The 16,987-nt window shown below is 36.9% G+C and overlaps 2 protein-coding genes across 6 annotated transcripts; both read left to right on the top strand.

Moving 5' to 3' along the window:
- Positions 1 to 2,085: 2,085 nt before the first annotated feature.
- On the top strand, positions 2,086 to 11,446 carry LOC104811093. Its single transcript, XM_010537673.2, has 8 exons — positions 2,086 to 2,652; positions 2,804 to 3,908; positions 3,998 to 4,291; positions 4,551 to 5,674; positions 7,161 to 7,739; positions 7,814 to 8,921; positions 9,010 to 9,303; positions 9,965 to 11,446. Exons 1-8 carry the CDS (start codon positions 2,183 to 2,185, stop codon positions 11,174 to 11,176), a joined length of 6,186 nt encoding a protein of 2,061 aa, XP_010535975.2. The 5' UTR covers positions 2,086 to 2,182; the 3' UTR covers positions 11,177 to 11,446.
- Positions 11,447 to 11,927: 481 nt separating this feature from the next.
- LOC104811091 (probable glycosyltransferase At3g07620) lies at positions 11,928 to 14,975 on the top strand. Of its 5 annotated transcripts, none has more exons than XM_010537671.2 (6): positions 11,928 to 12,022; positions 12,479 to 13,172; positions 13,262 to 13,392; positions 13,526 to 13,871; positions 14,008 to 14,333; positions 14,423 to 14,975. In XM_010537671.2, exons 2-6 carry the CDS (start codon positions 12,618 to 12,620, stop codon positions 14,763 to 14,765), a joined length of 1,701 nt encoding a protein of 566 aa, XP_010535973.1. In that variant the 5' UTR covers positions 11,928 to 12,022; positions 12,479 to 12,617; the 3' UTR covers positions 14,766 to 14,975. The 5 variants fall into 5 exon arrangements, with proteins under 5 accessions (XP_010535973.1, XP_010535972.1, XP_010535970.1 ...); XM_010537670.2 differs by having other exon boundaries at positions 11,951 to 12,273; XM_010537668.2 differs by having other exon boundaries at positions 11,951 to 12,360.
- Positions 14,976 to 16,987: the final 2,012 nt, after the last annotated feature.

Genomic DNA, 16,987 nt, shown 5'->3' with positions numbered 1-16,987 from the left:
CTTGATAACGTTTGAAGAGTTTGAGAGTTGTATTTTTAGAGGCTATATGATATGGCACGAAATAATCCCCAAAAAAAAATGGCCGCAAACAAACATCAACCCAAGTTGCATATTTTAAAAATATATTTCCCCGTTGAGTTACTAGCTATAAAACGTTTTGTCTCACGTAGTGGTTCGATGACGATTTCTAAAGTCGTAGGGAAAACGCGTTTTGCCCGAACGTGCAAACAAACATCAACCCAAGTTTCATATTTTAAAAATAAAGTCGACGGACAAACCAAGGTGTGTTATAAATCACCAATCCACGCGAAGTTTTTCTGGGTCGTTAGAAAACGAGTCTAACGAGCTGAGCCCAAAACGATACGAACCAAATGAGTCGAGCCCAAAATGATCCGAGTTGGCTCATTTGACACCCTATGAAAGTGCAGACGGCAGTGATCAAAATTCGTTTTTTCTAATTTTTTATTTAACTCGCATTAGAAAAATTCATTTTCTAAAAAAAAATGTTGCCTTGTATTAGTTAAATGCGGATATCAGTAGTCTTGCAAGTACATTTCAAATTTTGGTTTGGTTCTGGTGTTGCTACTGCTAAAATCTATATGGTGAATATTTTGGAATCTATGTGGTGAATATTTTGAAATGTTTTTTTAATAAACAAAGTAAATTCGAATTAAACTGATTGTAACTTAGGCCTTGAATGTAAATATTAAAATCTAAAAAGTAAAAAATTTGACAATCAAGTTTTTATAAAAATGATTTTCCAAAAAAACTAAAAACTCCAATTTTTTAAATTTACAAAAACTGAAATTCAAAAATAAAAAATTAAAACCAAAAACTCAAATTAAAAGGGATAGAAATGGTAGAATGAGAAAAATAAAATAAAATAACTGTCAACCTAATGTTATGGGCTAACATTTTAGGACACGGCCTTATTCAAAATTATTTCTCGATTCAATTGGTGGGCCCTTGCTAGGCCCAAGAATTGCATAAACGAATATAGTGACTGACAACAAGGACTAGGAAAAGACGGGAATGATAGTAGTCGGTCTTGCCCTTTAACTACTTGTAAGGAAGCAGGTGACTCAGTGTGGCCCAAATAGTAAATATCTCAATACATGGAGGGCATTTCGGGGATCTTTTTCTGCTTACGCTTCGGACTTTTTTCCCGGTAAAATCTACTCTTTCTGGGAAAACGAATCATGGGTCGTATAAAAAACGCTCCTAATCATGGACTTGAGGGTCCATTTGCTGCTTTGTGGAAATTTCAAAGCATCTTTTCTCGCGTGGTGAAGAAGAAAGAAGACGTTTTTGCCAAATTAATATTTAACAAATCCGATGGACTTCTGTTCCATGAAAACAAGAGTGTGTAACGTGATTCTGTTCCATGGACTTCTGTTGCTGTAATAAAATTGTTTGAGAGGAAGACGAGAAGTGTATGTACGTGTCGTTGTGTACTCTGTTTTCTGTCGCAAAACAGAGGAACTTATCAATTGAATGTTTTTATACGTTTGTCTCCAGAGGAATTTACGAGTTCAACAAAAATGATTACAGTTCGAAGAGAATCGAGATTCAATGTTTGAGGTACGTAAAATTGTCCAATTTCAGGAATCTGACGTCACGTTTGGATCTGTTGAATTTTTCAGACCAATTGTCGGTCGGAAAGTTTCAACGATGATCAAGACTCGTGTTTGAAAAGTTACACCCATAAATTTCAACGATGATCAAGACTATTGGCAAAGACTTATTTTTTGTTTATTCAAATTTTCTCGATTTCTTTAATTATGCTTTGATAATTCCAAATTTCCACATCCATTTTTTTTTATTAGCTATTCCGTCCATTAATACATCATAGATACCCATAGTCGTGTTCTCTCATATACGTATTCTTAATTCCCTGCGTATTTTTTCAAAGCTAATTTTCCAAGAAGATATTATGAGGGTCCATTCGAAATTCCCAACATCTCCCGTAATGAAGACGAAGACAAAAATCAACATATGTTCATAAATATAATTTTATATAAAAAATTCAATGTAAAATGTGCATAATTATTAAAAATGTTATAAAAGGGTAATTATAGTATGAGGTGAGCTATGGATTTGTGAGTTATTTTAGCCCAAAGTTCATTTTAAGTAACGATTTACAAAAATAAAGAATTGTTTTCTCTCTTCTATCATATCTCCGATGTCTGCTTCATCTCCTTCGCCTCGTCACTGGAGATTCGACGTCTTCCCAAGCTTCAGAGGGGAAGATGTTCGCCAAAATTTTCTCAGCCACTTGCTCAAGGAGTTCAAAAGCAAGGGCATCGTCTCTTACATAGACGAAAACATTGAGAGAAGCCACACGATCGGCCCCGACCTCACAAGGGCCATAAGAGAATCAAGGATTTCTGTCGTTATTCTCTCACCGAACTATGCTTCTTCGAGGTGGTGCTTGGACGAACTTTTGGAGATTATGAAGTGCCGTCGAGAAACAGGGTTGATCGTGATGCCTGTCTTCTACAACTTGGATCCATCCCATGTCAAAAACCAAATCGAAGCATTCGGTGATGGTTTCAATAGGGCTTGCGGTCGGGAAACGGAGGAGGAGAAACAGATATGGATCGAAGCGCTGAAGCAAGTAGGCGAAATCGTCGGCACACATTCCGCGAACTGGTTTGGTTTTACAATTCATACTTGATTTCTTAATTGATTTGTATCTCTGATGTATATCAATCACATCTAATATTTATAATCTCTTCATATCAATGCCAATTTTTGGGATTCCATATCTATCATCACTAATCTTTCACTTTCTTATTTCTAGGGAGAGTGAAGCGGATATGGTCGAACAAATCGCCAGAGATGTCTCCAAAGAACTCAATGCTACTCCATCCAGGGATTTTGATGGCTTGATCGGAATTGATGTTCATATGGAGAGATTGATCTCTCTGCTACGCCTTGAGAAAAACGATGTGAAGATGGTAGGGATTTGGGGTCCTCCTGGTATCGGTAAGACTACCATTGCTAGAGCTTTACACGCTCGGCTCTCCAAGTACTTCCCACTTAGCGTTTTCATGGAGAATGTTAGGGGAAACTATAGAACATCTTGTCGGGACGAGTATACCTCAAAGTTGGATTTGCAGAAACAGTTTCTGTCTCAAATTTTCAACCAAAAGGATATGGTAATAAGCCATTCAGGTGTCATAAAAGATAGACTGCAAAGTCGAAAAGTGCTTATCATTCTTGATGATGTGAACAAGCTAGAGCAGTTAGAAGCTTTAACGAATGGGCCTCAATGGTTTGGTCTCGGAAGTAGGATTATCTTGACAACACAAGATAAAAATCTTCTGAATGCACATGATATCGACCACATATACAAGGTGAATTTTCCATCTAGAGAAGAGGCGCTTCAAATCTTTTATAGCAAAGCTTTCAAAAACGATTCCACAACACAAGGTTTTATGGAGCTATCAATCGAAGTAGTGGAGCATGTTGGCCGCCTTCCATTGGGACTCCGTGTTATGGGTTCGTATATGCGTGGGAAGAGCAAGGATAGGTGGATAAGCGAATTGGCTAGACTCAAAACAAGACTCAAAGGAGAAATTCACGAAGTACTGAGAGTGAGCTATGACGACTTGGAACCAAATGAGCAAGTCGTATTTCTTCACATCGCATGTATGTTCAACCGTAAGGGTATTGATTACGTGACGCAGATGATTGGCAATGATGAATTAGATGTCGGCCTTAGCCTCGACATCATGGCAGATAAGTCTCTCATAGATGTATCCACCCGTAGACAAGTAACAATGCATTGTTTGTTGGAGCAAATGGGTAGAGAGATCGTTCAAAAACAGTCCGAGTATGAACCTGGAAAACGACAATTCTTATTAAACGTTGAGGAGATTTGCGATGTGCTTGCCAATGAAACAGTAAATTTTGACAAACTCTATTTATGCGTTGACTACAAGTTCAGATATGACTAATGCAAGACGGTTTTCTTTCTTTCGCTATTTCTCAGGGCACAAGGGTTGTGTTAGGCATGTCTTTAGATCTATCTGCAATCACATATGATGTGTTTCTCAGCGAAACAGTCTTCCAAAAGATGATGAATCTCAGATTCCTAAGGTTCTACAAGAAGGGACTTGAAAACAGATTGCATTTTCCTCAAGGGCTGGAGTATCTTCCTCGCCTTTGGTCATTACATTGGGAGGGATACCCGTTAAAATATATTCCTCGTAAGTTTCGTTCTGAGTGTCTCGTCGAACTCAACATGACAGATGGCCGGCTTGAGAAGCTATGGGAAGGAGTTCAGGTTAGATCATCGTCGCTTCCTGTTTGGCTATTTTTGTTAAATTTAACATTCTATTACAGTTATAAGTATATATATATATATATATATCTATATATATATATATTTATATACATGTTTATTACATTATATGTATATGTGTATACTTCGTTGTTTTTGGAAAATTTGTGGCTACTGATTTTATTTTTGTTACTTATTCCTAACATTTTTTGAACTTATCTTGTTATAGTTTTTTAATAGTCATGTTTTATTTTTCGATCAGCAATTAGGAAGTCTCAAAATCATGAATTTGGGATGGTCCAGAGAATTGAAAGAGATTCCAGATCTTTCAAATGCCACAAATCTCGAGAGATTGATACTTAATGGTTGCACAAGTCTGGTCACAGTGCCTTCCTCTATTGGTAAGCTTCGGAAGCTGAACTACTTGAACATGTCTCACTGTTGGAGCCTAGAGTCTCTTCCTTCCTTAATCAACTTGGAATCTCTCACTCGCATTGTTCTGGACGGTTGCCGACGATTGAAAACATTTCCAGAAATATCTAACAAGGTAGAAGATCTCCGGCTGAGCAACACCAGAATAGAAGAAGTAGCATCGTCGGTTAAGCTTGATAACTTGAGAGATCTATATATGGAAAAAGCCGACATCAGGGGTTTTCCGGATTTATCCCAGTGCTTTCCTAATTTGGAGGATCTTATTCTTGATGGTTGCGTGAACCTCGAAATGCTGCCAGAGTTCCCTCGTTCACTTGGATACCTCGATGCCCGTGGTTGTCATTCACTTAAGAAGTTATCAGCAAGAGGCTTTTTCAATCCAAAATCCGTTGCCAAGTTGGCGAACTGCGTGAATTTGGATGAAAAATCTGTGCAAAATGTCATCCAACAATGGAGATGTTACTACATAATCTTGTCAGGTGAAAAAGTGCCACCATACTTTGATCACCGGAGTCGTGGAGGTTCCCTAACCGTCGACTTGGGCAAGATGTCACCTTCTCCTCTCTTGGTATTTAAGGCATGCTTTGTGCTTGATGACCTTGAAGATTGGGGTTATGGTGACGTGCGGCTAGCCTGTTACCTCAAAGGAAGTGACGGAGTTATCATTGAAAAGAGCTATGAATGGTTCTTTGGGGACTGTATTCAATTTCGTCAGAACCATCTGTGTATACTTGGCTATGCATTGCTACACAAAGACGACAATCCTGCAGCCGAACTGCCCTTCAACCATGTCGTTCTCAAATTCAATGTACGATTTGACGGATCCGAGGTCGAGATAAAGGGATGTGGTGTACGACTCTTTGACCACAACACAATCCCTCCGGATGAGTGGTTGTTCCAACCATATTCTTGCAAAGGGATTCATGTACCGGCAAGCATAAGCAGCGGCGAATAAAACAAGCGATGAATCTTGACACAGCGAAGCGGGAGACTCTTGAATGTTAAGATGCTGCTACTTGCTAGTGACGGATTTCAAACTGAAAACGATGGATCAATGAAAAACGAAGAGGATGGCAAAGGGGTATAGTGATGGATGCTACCAAAGACTATGAAAGAGCAGACGACGGCAGTGATCAAAATTCATTTTTTTCTAATTTTTTATTTAACTCGCATTAAAATTCATTTTCTAAAAACAATGTTGCCTTGTATTAGTTAAATGTGGATATTAGTGGTCTTGCAAGTACATTGCAAATTTTGGTTTGGTCCTGGTGTTGCTACTGCTAAAATCTGAGGTGAATATTTCTTTAATAAAAATAAATCAATCGAATTAAAGTGATTGTAGGGCTTGAATGTAAATGATTTTCGGGGTTTTAAAATCTAAAAACAAAAAAAAATTCACAAAAATGTTTTGTTAAAAAATCAACTAAAAACTAAAAAACTCCCTTTTTTTATTTACAAAAACCAAAATCTAAAAAATAAAAATCAAAAACTAAAAGCAAAAATTTAAATATAAAAATCACTACTATTCAAAACATTATTCTACAAAATGCAAATACAAAGATCAATACTATAGCAAGGGATAGAAGTAGTAAAATCAGGAAGAAAAAAAATAAAAAAGTTTAGTTAAAAAATCAACTAAAAATGGTTATGGGCTAACATTTTAGGACACGGCCTTATTCAAAATTATTTTTCAAGTTAATTGGTGGGCCCTTGGTAGGCCCAAGAATTGCAAAACGAATATAGTAGACTGAAAACAAGGACAAGGAAAAGACGGGAATGATAGTAGTCGGTCTTGCCCTTTAACTACTTGTAAGGAAGGCAGGTGACTCAGTGTGGCCCAAATAGTAAATATCTCAATACACGGAGGGCGTTTCGGGGATCTTCTTCTGCTTACTGGCATCGGACTTTTTCCCGGAAAAATCTACTCTTTTTCTGGGAAAACGAATCATGGGTCGTCTAAAAAACGCTCCTAATCATGGACTTGAGGGTCCATTAGCTAGCTGCTTTGTGGAAATTTCAAAGCATCTTTCCTCGCGTGGTGAAGAAGAAAGGAGACGTTTTTGCCAAAGTAATATTTAACAAATCCGATGGAAATTTCCCACAAAGTAATATTCCATATCCACTTCTTGTCTTCACCTTGGTAGGCCCCGGCCAAAACCCAACAAGAGAATAATTGGATCCATTTAAGGGTTATTAATGATGCTAATAATCAACATCGATCATCCTTCTTTGACCTTGGAAAACGTACAACTTACCCCATGCTTTTCGCCAGAATCTTCGGTAATTAGTTTAGTTTATTCTTAATCGTGATTAATTTTGTTTGGATTGGTAAATGGTTTTAAAAATCCCCTCTGTGTAATTTTTTAAATTATATTTCCCGGTTGAGCTGTCACTACAAAACGTTTTCTCTCACTTCCGGGTTCGATGACGATTTCTAAAGTCGTAGGGAGAACGCGTTTTGCCCTAACGTGCAAACAAAACATCAACCCCAATTTGCATATTTTAAAAATAAAGAAAAAGCTCTCTTCTATCATACCTCTCCAATGGCGGCTTCATCTTCGTCTTCCTCGCCTTGTAATCGGAGATACGACGTCTTCCCAAGCTTCAGAGGGGAAGACGTTCGCAAAAACTTCCTCAGCCACTTGCTCAAGGAGTTGAGAAGCAAGGGCATCGTATGTTACATAGACGAAGACACTGAGAGAAGCCACACGATCGCCCCCGAACTCATGCGAGCCATAAGGGAATCGATGATTTCTGTCGTTGTTCTCTCCCCCAACTATGCTTCTTCGAGCTGGTGCTTGGACGAACTTGTGGAGATTATGAAGTGCCACCGAGTAGCAGGGTTGATCGTGATGCCTGTCTTCTACGACTTGGATCCATCCAACGTCAGACACCAAACCGGACTATTCGGTGATGGTTTCAAGAGATCTTGCGGTCGGAAAAACGAGGAGGAGAAACAGATATGGATCCAAGCCTTGAAGGAAGTAGCGGATATCGTCGGCATGCATTCCACAGACTGGTTAGGTTTTACATTTCATATTTGATTTATACCAATCACATCTAGTATTTATAATCTCACTTTCTTATTTCCAGCAAGAGTGAAGCGGCTATGGTCGAACAAATTGCCAAAGATATCTCCAAAAAGCTCAATGCTACGCCATCCCGGGACTTTGATGGCTTGATCGGAATCGATGTTCATGTGGAGAGATTGATCTCGCTGCTACGCCCTGAGGAAAACGATGTGAAGATGGTTGGGATTTGGGGTCCTCCTGGTATCGGTAAGACTACCATTGCTAGAGCTTTACACGCTCGACTCTCTGAGGCATTCCCACTTAGCGTTTTCGTGGAGAACGTTAGGGAAAACTACAGAAGGTGTTGTCGGGATGAGTGTGCCTCAAAGCGGGATTTACAGAAACAATTTCTGTCTCAAATTTTCAACCAAAAGGATATTGTAATACGTCATTCTTCAAGCGTCATAAAAGATTGGCTGCAAAGTCGAAAGGTGCTCATCATTCTTGATGATGTGAACAAGCTCGCTCAGTTACAAGCTTTAGTTGATGAACCCCAATGGTTTGGTCCCGGTAGTAGGATTATCGTGACAACTCAAGATAAAAGTCTTCTGAGTGCGCATGATATCGACCACATATACAAGGTAAATCTTCCATCCAGAGAAGAGGCGCTTCAAATCTTTTCTTTCTATGCTTTCAAAAGCAAGTCCACGCGACAAGATTTTTTGGAGCTATCAGTTGAAGTAGTGGAGCTTGCCGGTCAGCTTCCATTGGGACTCCGTGTTCTGGGTTCATATATGCGTGGGAAGAGCTATGATAGGTGGATAAGAGAAATAGCAAGACTCAGAACAAGACTCAACGGAGAAATTCAACAAGTACTGAGAGTGAGCTATGACGATTTGGTACCAAACGAGCAAGCCGTATTTCTTCACATCGCATGTATGTTCAACGGTGAGGGCATTGATTACGTGACGCAGATGATTGGCAACGGCGAATTAGACGTCGGCCTTAGCCTCGACATCATGTTAGAAAAGTCTCTCGTAGATATATCCATCTATGGACAAGTAACAATGCATTATTTGTTGGAGCAAATGGGTAGAGAGATTGTTCGTCAACAATCCGAGAACGAACCTGGAAAGCGACAATTTTTGTTAAAAGCTGAGGAGATTTGCCATGTACTTGCCGATGAAACAGTAAGTTTTGAGAAAGTCTATTTATACATTGATTACAAATTCACATTTGGCTAATGCAAGGCAACTTCTTTCCTTTACTTTTTCTTAGGGCACATGGGCTGTGTTAGGCCTGTCTTTAGATCAATCTGCAATCAAATATGATTTGTTTCTAAGCGAAACAGCCTTCCAAAGGATGAAGAATCTCAGATTCCTAAGGTTATACGTGAATGGAGTTAAGAATAGAATGCATTTTCATCGAGGAATGGAGTATCTACCTCCACTTAGGTTATTGCATTGGGAGGGATACCCGTTGAAATATATTCCTCGAAGGTTTCGGTCTGAGTGTCTCGTCGAACTCAGGATGGAAGGTAGCCGGCTCGAGAAGCTATGGGAAGGAGTTCAGGTTAGGTCGTCCTCGCTTCTTGCCTTTTTTATCATGATCTCTCTTTTTTATTCCTTCAATAGTAATATATTTTTACATAAATAGTTTCTCTGTCAAAACTCACCCATTTTACTCTTTTCCAACCCAATAAAAAGATTTCACTACTGAAATTTCAAGCAGTAAATAATAACCCATAAAAAACTTCGACGAACGAAAGGTTGTCATGAGACACGTGAATTCTATAAAATTCTAATATAAATACGATTTTTTTGTTGAGAAATGCCAAACCACGAAATTTTGTGTTTCGTTATTAAGAATATAACTGAATAGGATCTAGAAACATGTATCAATTCTATTACCGTTATAAGTGTGCGTGGTATTTGATGAAGCTTTTATGAAATATTTATCAGGACTTAAAGTTATAATGTTTTAGGTTTATAGTATTTGAAGTATTTTGAAAATATATATAATTGCAAAGATGTTAGCGTTATACTTTCGGTAAACCATTTTTATGTTTACACATGTTACACAAATATCATATATAAAAATATATAACTTTGGGACAATAGTTTCAGAAGCTGGAAATTTCAAGAAGCCTTTCACTTTTCTTTTTTTTTGAACTTATCTTTTGGTATATAGTTTTTTAATAGTCAAGTTTTTTTTGGGTTTATTATATGTTCAGCAATTAGGAAATCTCAAATTCATGGATTTGAGAGGCTCCGGAGATTTGAAAGAGGTTCCAGATCTTTCAAATGCCACAAATCTCGAGAGATTGTTACTTGCTTTCTGTAAAAGTCTGGTGACACTTCCTCCCTCTACCGGTAAGCTTCAGAAGCTGAAGGAATTGGACCTGTGTTGGTGTTGGAGCCTAGAGACTCTTCCTACCGGAATCAACTTGGAGTCTCTCACTGAGATTTTTCTGTCTAATTGTCCCCGATTGAAAAAATTTCCAGAAATATCTAATAAGGTAAGAATTCTCACTGTAGACGAAACCGGGATAGAAGAAGTACCAGCCTCAGTTAGGCTTCCTAACTTAACATCTCTAAGTATGAGAAATACCGACATCAAGGGTTTTCCGGATTTAATCCAATGCTTTCCTAATTTGGAGAATCTTTATCTTGGTGGTTGCAAGAAACTTGAAATGCTACCAGAGATCCCACGTTCACTTGGATACCTCCATGCCGATGATTGTCATTCACTTAAGAAGTTATCATCAGGAAGCTTTTTCAATCCAAAATCCCGAATCAGGTTTACGGGGTGCGTGAATTTGGACGAAACATCTGTGAAAGATGTCATCCAAGGATGGAGTTGTGGATCGGTAGTGTTGCCAGGTGAAGAAGTGCCGCCATACTTCGGTCACCGGAGTAGTGGAAGTTCCCTAACCGTTAGCTTGGGCGAGATGTCACGTTCTCCTCTCTTGGTATTTCAGCCATGCCTTCTGCTTGCTGATGAAGATAATGGTGAAGATTGGTATGCTGATGAACTGGGGGTAGAGTGTCGCTTCACAGGCAGTGACGGAGTTATAATTCAAAAGAACTATCATTGGAGTGTAGGGATGGTTTCATTTTCTTCGCGTCGACATCTGTGTATACTTACACCTTTCTTGCTACACAAAGACAGCAATCCTGCAGACGAACTGCCCTACGGCGATGTTGTGTTCAAATTCAGCTGTCACAGATGCTTGTATAAAGTATTTGACGCCAAGATAAAGGGATGTGGTGTACGACTCTTTGACCACAACACAATCCCTCCGGATGAGTCGCTGTTGCAACCATATTCTTGCAACAGGCTTCATGTACCGGTAAGCATAAGCAGCGGCGAGGAAACGAGCAATGAAGCTGGACATAGCGAAGCTTCAAAAGACTCTGAAAGTGAAGACGTACGATGGCAGTGATGGCTTTCAAACTGATGATGATGGCGAGTCAATGCCGAGGAAGCGAACGAGAATCGGTCCATGAATATGAATACAACGAAGAGGGATAGTGATGAATGCCACCAAAGACGATGGTAGTGATTAAAATTCATTTTTTCTAATTTTTTATTTATTTAACTCACATTGAAATTCATTTTCAAAAAAAAAAAAAAAAGTGCCTTGTGTTAGTTAAATGTGAATCTTTGTAGTCTTGCAAGTACATTGCAAATTTTGGGTTGGTTTCGGTGTTTACTAGTGCTAAAATCCACGGATGAATATTTTGGAATGCTTTTTTTTAATTGAAAAAGATAAAATTTAAAGTGAATTCGAATTAAACTGATTGTAACTTATTCCAAAAACTGCAAATACAAAGATCAATACCATAGCTTCTAAAAATCTTAGAGTTTGAATCTAAGATTTAGAGCTAGGTATAGAAATAGTAGAATTAGAAAAAATGTGAAGAAAAAAAAAGAACTGTCCACCGAATGTCAAAGTTTTTGGGGAACATTTTAGGACATGGCATTATTCCAGCCAAAATTGTTTTCGATTTAATTGGTGGGCCCAAGAATGGCAAAAAAACGAATATAGGAGTAGACAAGGGATGGATAAGGGCAAGAGAAAGACGGGACTGATGGTGGTCGGTCTTGCCCTTGACACTTGTAACTATAACATGTGGTTCAGTGTGCCACAAACGGTAAATATCTCAATACATGTAGGGCATTTCGGGGATCTAAGTCGAATTCCTACTTAATTGATGTCGCAAACCGCTCCAATGACGACGGACCCGTTGGTCTCTGTCATCTACAAGGAGCTTGAATCTCTCCGTCGGTGAGCTCAGGCAAACATTTCTTCTTCTGCTTAGTCGTATCGGACTTTTTCCCGGAAAAATCTACTCTCTTTCTGGGGAAACGAATCATGGGTCGTCTAAAAAACGCTCCTATCATGGATTCTTCGCCGATGAGTGGAGGAAAAATGCTGTCTTTTTCTTGTTTGAATTTGTTTTTTTTTTTTTTTGTCTCTGTAATAGTTCATCAGAGTATCACAAACGTGATCATCAACACATTGTGTTTGGTTTTCGGGTAAACCTTTCTTTTTTCTTTTTAATTGATGTCGGTTTCTCGTCCATCACTTCAATACCTAATTATTTGTCCAGCATTGTTAATTTGGTGGGTAAGATATCTCGATTTCAGTTTCTAATCAATTGAGCATAAATGGTTGTTAAATCTTCGGAAATCTTGCTTCTTTTTTCAATCTTTGACTATTTTTAACCTTTTTGGTTTATAGGATGGAGCGGAAATTTCATGCTGCTGGGTATCTTGATTCTCTCTGAGTTCTTGGAATCTCTCAGGGATAACGAAATTGATTCATAGATGGTCAAGTTGATCCAAATTTTGGATTTTTATTGTTCCAATTTCTGTCTGCAATGAAGATGCGTAACCCTTTCGGGAGGTTTTGTAATGTTGAAATCCGCAGACTGTTGTGGATCATCATTGTCACAGTTAGTGTTCTCCTTGTTGTTGTCCATTGCTTTGGTCTTCCCTGTTGCAAATCTTTGTCTCGCCAATCTCCAGATAATGTTTCGGCCATCATTGTTGCAAGCGATGTGGCTGTTTCCGGTGATTTTGGAGGAACTGAAAGCTCAGTATCCAAAATAATGAATTATACCAATATCTCTGATGTTGGAGAGGATGATGAGTATGAAGAGGAAGAATACAATGAAGGAGAAAAGGAGAAGAAAAGAGCTTTCTCGTTGGAGGCAGAAGCTGATTCTGGAAGAATCAATGAAGGAAAAAAGCTAAATTTTTCTGTCAATATCGGAACAAATGTATCGTGGGGAAGTAGTAAAGGAGCCATTGATAGTACAGTTGCAAATTCAAACAAGTCTCTGGTTGTGCAGAGCAAAGTTATGAGTTCTGTGATATCGATATCTGAGATGAACTCGATGTTAGTCCGGAGTCTTTCTTCTTCTCATTCACAGGTAAGAAAAAGTTTCCATTTAGGGTATTGGGAAAGCAAATAAGCTGCAAGGTTTTGACTTTGAAATTTCGGTTTTTACATCCATTCCAGCGGCCTCGATGGTCATCTGCTCGCCACTCTGAGCTGTTGTCTGCAAAATCCCAGATCGAGAATGCTCCTATTGTGAGGGACACTCCAGGACTTGACCCTTCAGTGTACCGAAATATCTCCAAGTTTTATAGGTAACAACTTTGCAATTCTGAAACTGTGTCCAGGTTAGGTTATTCATTTCGTTCTTTTACATCCTCTAGAAAAATTGGAACCTTACGATTAAGTTTTTGTTGATTGAATTACTGGAAGTGTGGTTTTATGTAGGAGTTACGAGTTGATGGAGCGGAAACTCAGAGTTTACGTGTACAAGGAAGGAGAGAAGCCGATATTCCATAAGCCAAAGCCCCGAGGGATTTATGCCTCGGAAGGTTGGTTCTTGAAACTCATGGAAGGAAACAAGAAGTTTACGGTTAGAGATCCCCGAAAGGCTCATTTGTTTTACATGCCCGTTAGCATAAGAATGCTAAGGATGGCCTTAGGACGAGATTTTCAGACACCAAAGGAACTATCAGACTACTTGAACAAGTATGTCAGTTTAATAGCAGGAAAGTACAAGTTTTGGAACAGAACTGGCGGAGCAGATCATTTCCTTGTCGCTTGCCATGACTGGGTACTACCCGTTTCTATTTTTGAATGATCTTCGCATCAAATTTGATGTTCGGGAACTTAGCTCTTTGCCATATAGGCTGAAATATGACTTGCAAATGTTTAGGAAACTGAATGAGCTTTTCATATGGATTTTGCAGGGAAATAAACTGACGAAAAAACCGATGAAGAACACTATCCGATCTCTTTGCAATGCTAACATTGCCCAAGGCTTCAGAATTTGGAAGGACACATCATTACCGGTCACATACATACGCTCTGCCGAGGCTCCTCTCGAGTATGTAGGAGGAAAACCGCGGTCGGAAAGACAGATTCTTGCATTTTTCGCAGGAAGCATGCACGGATATCTCCGTCCTATTCTTCTCCGATATTGGGAGAACAAAGAACCTGACATGAAGATTTTCGGTCCAATGCCTCGTGACCCCGAAAGCAAAAAACAGTACCGAGAGTACATGAAGGGCAGCAGGTACGATCAGGAAAAAAGCTTGAGCCCTAACATCATTTCGATGGGTTTTATCCGTACACATGTTCTGATTCTGCAATATCTTTCTACAGGTACTGTATTTGTGCGAGGGGATACGAAGTTCACACGCCTAGGGTCGTCGAGGCTATAGCTCACGAGTGCGTTCCCGTGATTATTTCGGACAATTACGTTCCACCCTTTTTCGAGGTGTTGAACTGGGAGACATTCTCGGTGTTTGTTGAGGAGAAAGACGTACCGAATCTGAGGAATATTCTGCTGTCGATTCCCGAGGAGAAATATCTTAAGATGCAAGCAAGGGTTAAAATGGTGCAGAAGCATTTCTTGTGGCACAAGAAACCTGTGAAGTACGACCTTTTTCACTTGATCCTGCATTCGATTTGGTACAACCGGGTTTATACGATTAAACCCAGATAAAAAAAAAAAAACATCCTTCACAAGTGTCCGTTAAGGATAAATGATTTTCAGAAGCCGTTGTCTTCCTCTTGATTCTGTATATAGATCACCGAGACTCACCTAGCTGGTAGATCAAATAAGATTTGGGTCTGTAGCTATGGATTTAGCAATCTTTCTGGCCACAGATTAAAGGTTCTAGAGCTGAAGAAATCAATGTTTAGATTTTGCTAATATTCATTCATTACTTTACTCTTATCCAAAAAATGTTATGTTGATTTTATAAAAATTAATTTGGTAAAACCCATAAATATTTCTAATCTTTTAAAATGGTAGAAAATTAATTCCTAACTTTTACAAATTTATTTCCAAACTCATAAAATGTATCTTTATAATCTATGAATTTACAAAACATGTCATTATAACTTACAAAATCTGCCATTATAACTACCAAACTAATTTATGAATTACCATCATTGAGATTTTTTCTATTACTAATTAATTTTATATACGTATTTTTTTCTGCATCAAAGTAAAAATCTCATATTCTCCAACTAATTTTCGTTCTTATTTCCTATATCAATTTTTAGTTTGACAGAAATTTACACCGGATTTTAAAAACTTCTAAAATCCTACACAAAATGTGAAAATATGTTGTAATTTTCCATATATCCATAAATGACGTCAAGTTTCGATAATTTCACTACTGATGTGCCTTGACAAGCCATATTTTTTTTGTCAAATCATATAACTGCGTCAAATTATCACATCACTTCATTAAACAAAAACATTTTAACTTTTTTAAAATTAAATATTTATATATATACAGATATACCCACACATATATATATAAATATACACAATCATATAATTGTGTATATGTATATTTGTGTGTACTGTAAAAAAATTAAAATATATGTATATATATATATACATATATGTATATGGGATTTTCTCTCAAATAAATAATCTATGTCACTTTTTAATACATTGAAATCAAAATATTTTACAAAAATATAATAAATAATAAATATTTCATGTTATAGATGCCAATTAAATATATATATATATATATATATATATATATTCTTAATTTTTATCGGAATTCATGAGATTACTCATTAGCTATATGTAATTAGAGCATTTAATTTATCTTCTTTTTTTTGTATTTTTATTAAACAAATGTTAGATTATTATAATTAAAACAACAACTATATATATTATATAAAAAACTCATTTTGATATTAGTTTTATAAATTGTTATTGAGATGTTTAATTGATATTAGTTTTATATATAGTTTTGAGATTTTTATTTTATTATAAGTTATCTATATATAAAAAAGTATTAATAGATTATTATAATAAAAATAATAATAAATGTATCTTTGTTACATGAAAAAGACATAATTGTTTTAGAGTAAATATATAAAACAATATAGTTTCAAAACCATTATTGTAAAATCTATATATATATTAATAAAGATGTTCAAAAGATTCCGGTGAAGACAGCTAAGCATCCGCATCATCAATTTTCTTAATTTTTATTGGTTCATAAGATTACTCATTAGATATATATAATTAGAGCATTTAATTTATCTTTTTATTTTGTATTTTTATTAAACAAATGTTAGATTGTTATAATTAAAACAACATCTATATATATTATATAAAAAAACTCATTTTGATATTAGTTTTATAAATTGTTATTGAGATGCTTAATTGATATTAGTTTTATATATAGATTTGAGATTTTTATTTTATTATAAGTTATCTATATATAAAAAAGTATTAATAGATTATTATAATAAAAAATAATAATAAATATATCTTTGTTACATGAAAAAGACATATTTTTCTTAGAGTAAATATATAAAATAGTTTCAAAACCATTATTGTAAAAAAAATTTAAAAAAATAAAAGCCACTCTAGAAATTCTAAAACATCATATTTATTGTCCACTTATAACCAAATTTAATACAATAATATTACAAGTATTTTGTAATAGTCAGAATTTTATAAGCTATTAATTAGACTTATAATATTTGCTGTTTAAATATAAACAATATCGTAAACTCTCTTTACTGTGAAAAGGTGAAACCTTGGGTACTAAATATATTGGAATAACATATTGAAATAGTGAACAATGGGATGGTGGAGGCTGCTGTTGCATGAGCGGATGATGGAGGGGCCACCGAGGTGGATGAAGTGTTCTTCATTGGTGTCGAGTGTGAGGGAGAAAATGGGTA

Source organism: Tarenaya hassleriana, unplaced genomic scaffold, assembly GCF_000463585.1.
Source record: "Tarenaya hassleriana unplaced genomic scaffold, ASM46358v1 Cleome19, whole genome shotgun sequence".
In the NCBI taxonomy this organism is placed as follows: domain Eukaryota; kingdom Viridiplantae; phylum Streptophyta; class Magnoliopsida; order Brassicales; family Cleomaceae; genus Tarenaya; species Tarenaya hassleriana.
The sequence above is the reverse complement of the archived record's forward strand: the minus strand, read 5'-3'. Positions and strand labels throughout refer to the sequence as shown.

Excerpts from the sequence above, each read along its gene's own strand:
- LOC104811093 (XM_010537673.2), top strand. The coding sequence starts at position 2,183 with ATGTCTGCTTCATCTCCTTCGCCTCGTCACTGGAGATTCGACGTCTTC. Across the intron at positions 8,922-9,009 it reads ATGTACTTGCCGATGAAACA|GGCACATGGGCTGTGTTAGG; the intron begins GTAAGTTTTGAG and ends ACTTTTTCTTAG. Across the intron at positions 9,304-9,964 it reads AGCTATGGGAAGGAGTTCAG|CAATTAGGAAATCTCAAATT; the intron begins GTTAGGTCGTCC and ends TTATATGTTCAG.
- LOC104811091 (XM_010537671.2), top strand. The coding sequence starts at position 12,618 with ATGAAGATGCGTAACCCTTTCGGGAGGTTTTGTAATGTTGAAATCCGC. Across the intron at positions 13,173-13,261 it reads TTTCTTCTTCTCATTCACAG|CGGCCTCGATGGTCATCTGC; the intron begins GTAAGAAAAAGT and ends CATCCATTCCAG. Across the intron at positions 13,872-14,007 it reads TTGTCGCTTGCCATGACTGG|GGAAATAAACTGACGAAAAA; the intron begins GTACTACCCGTT and ends TGGATTTTGCAG.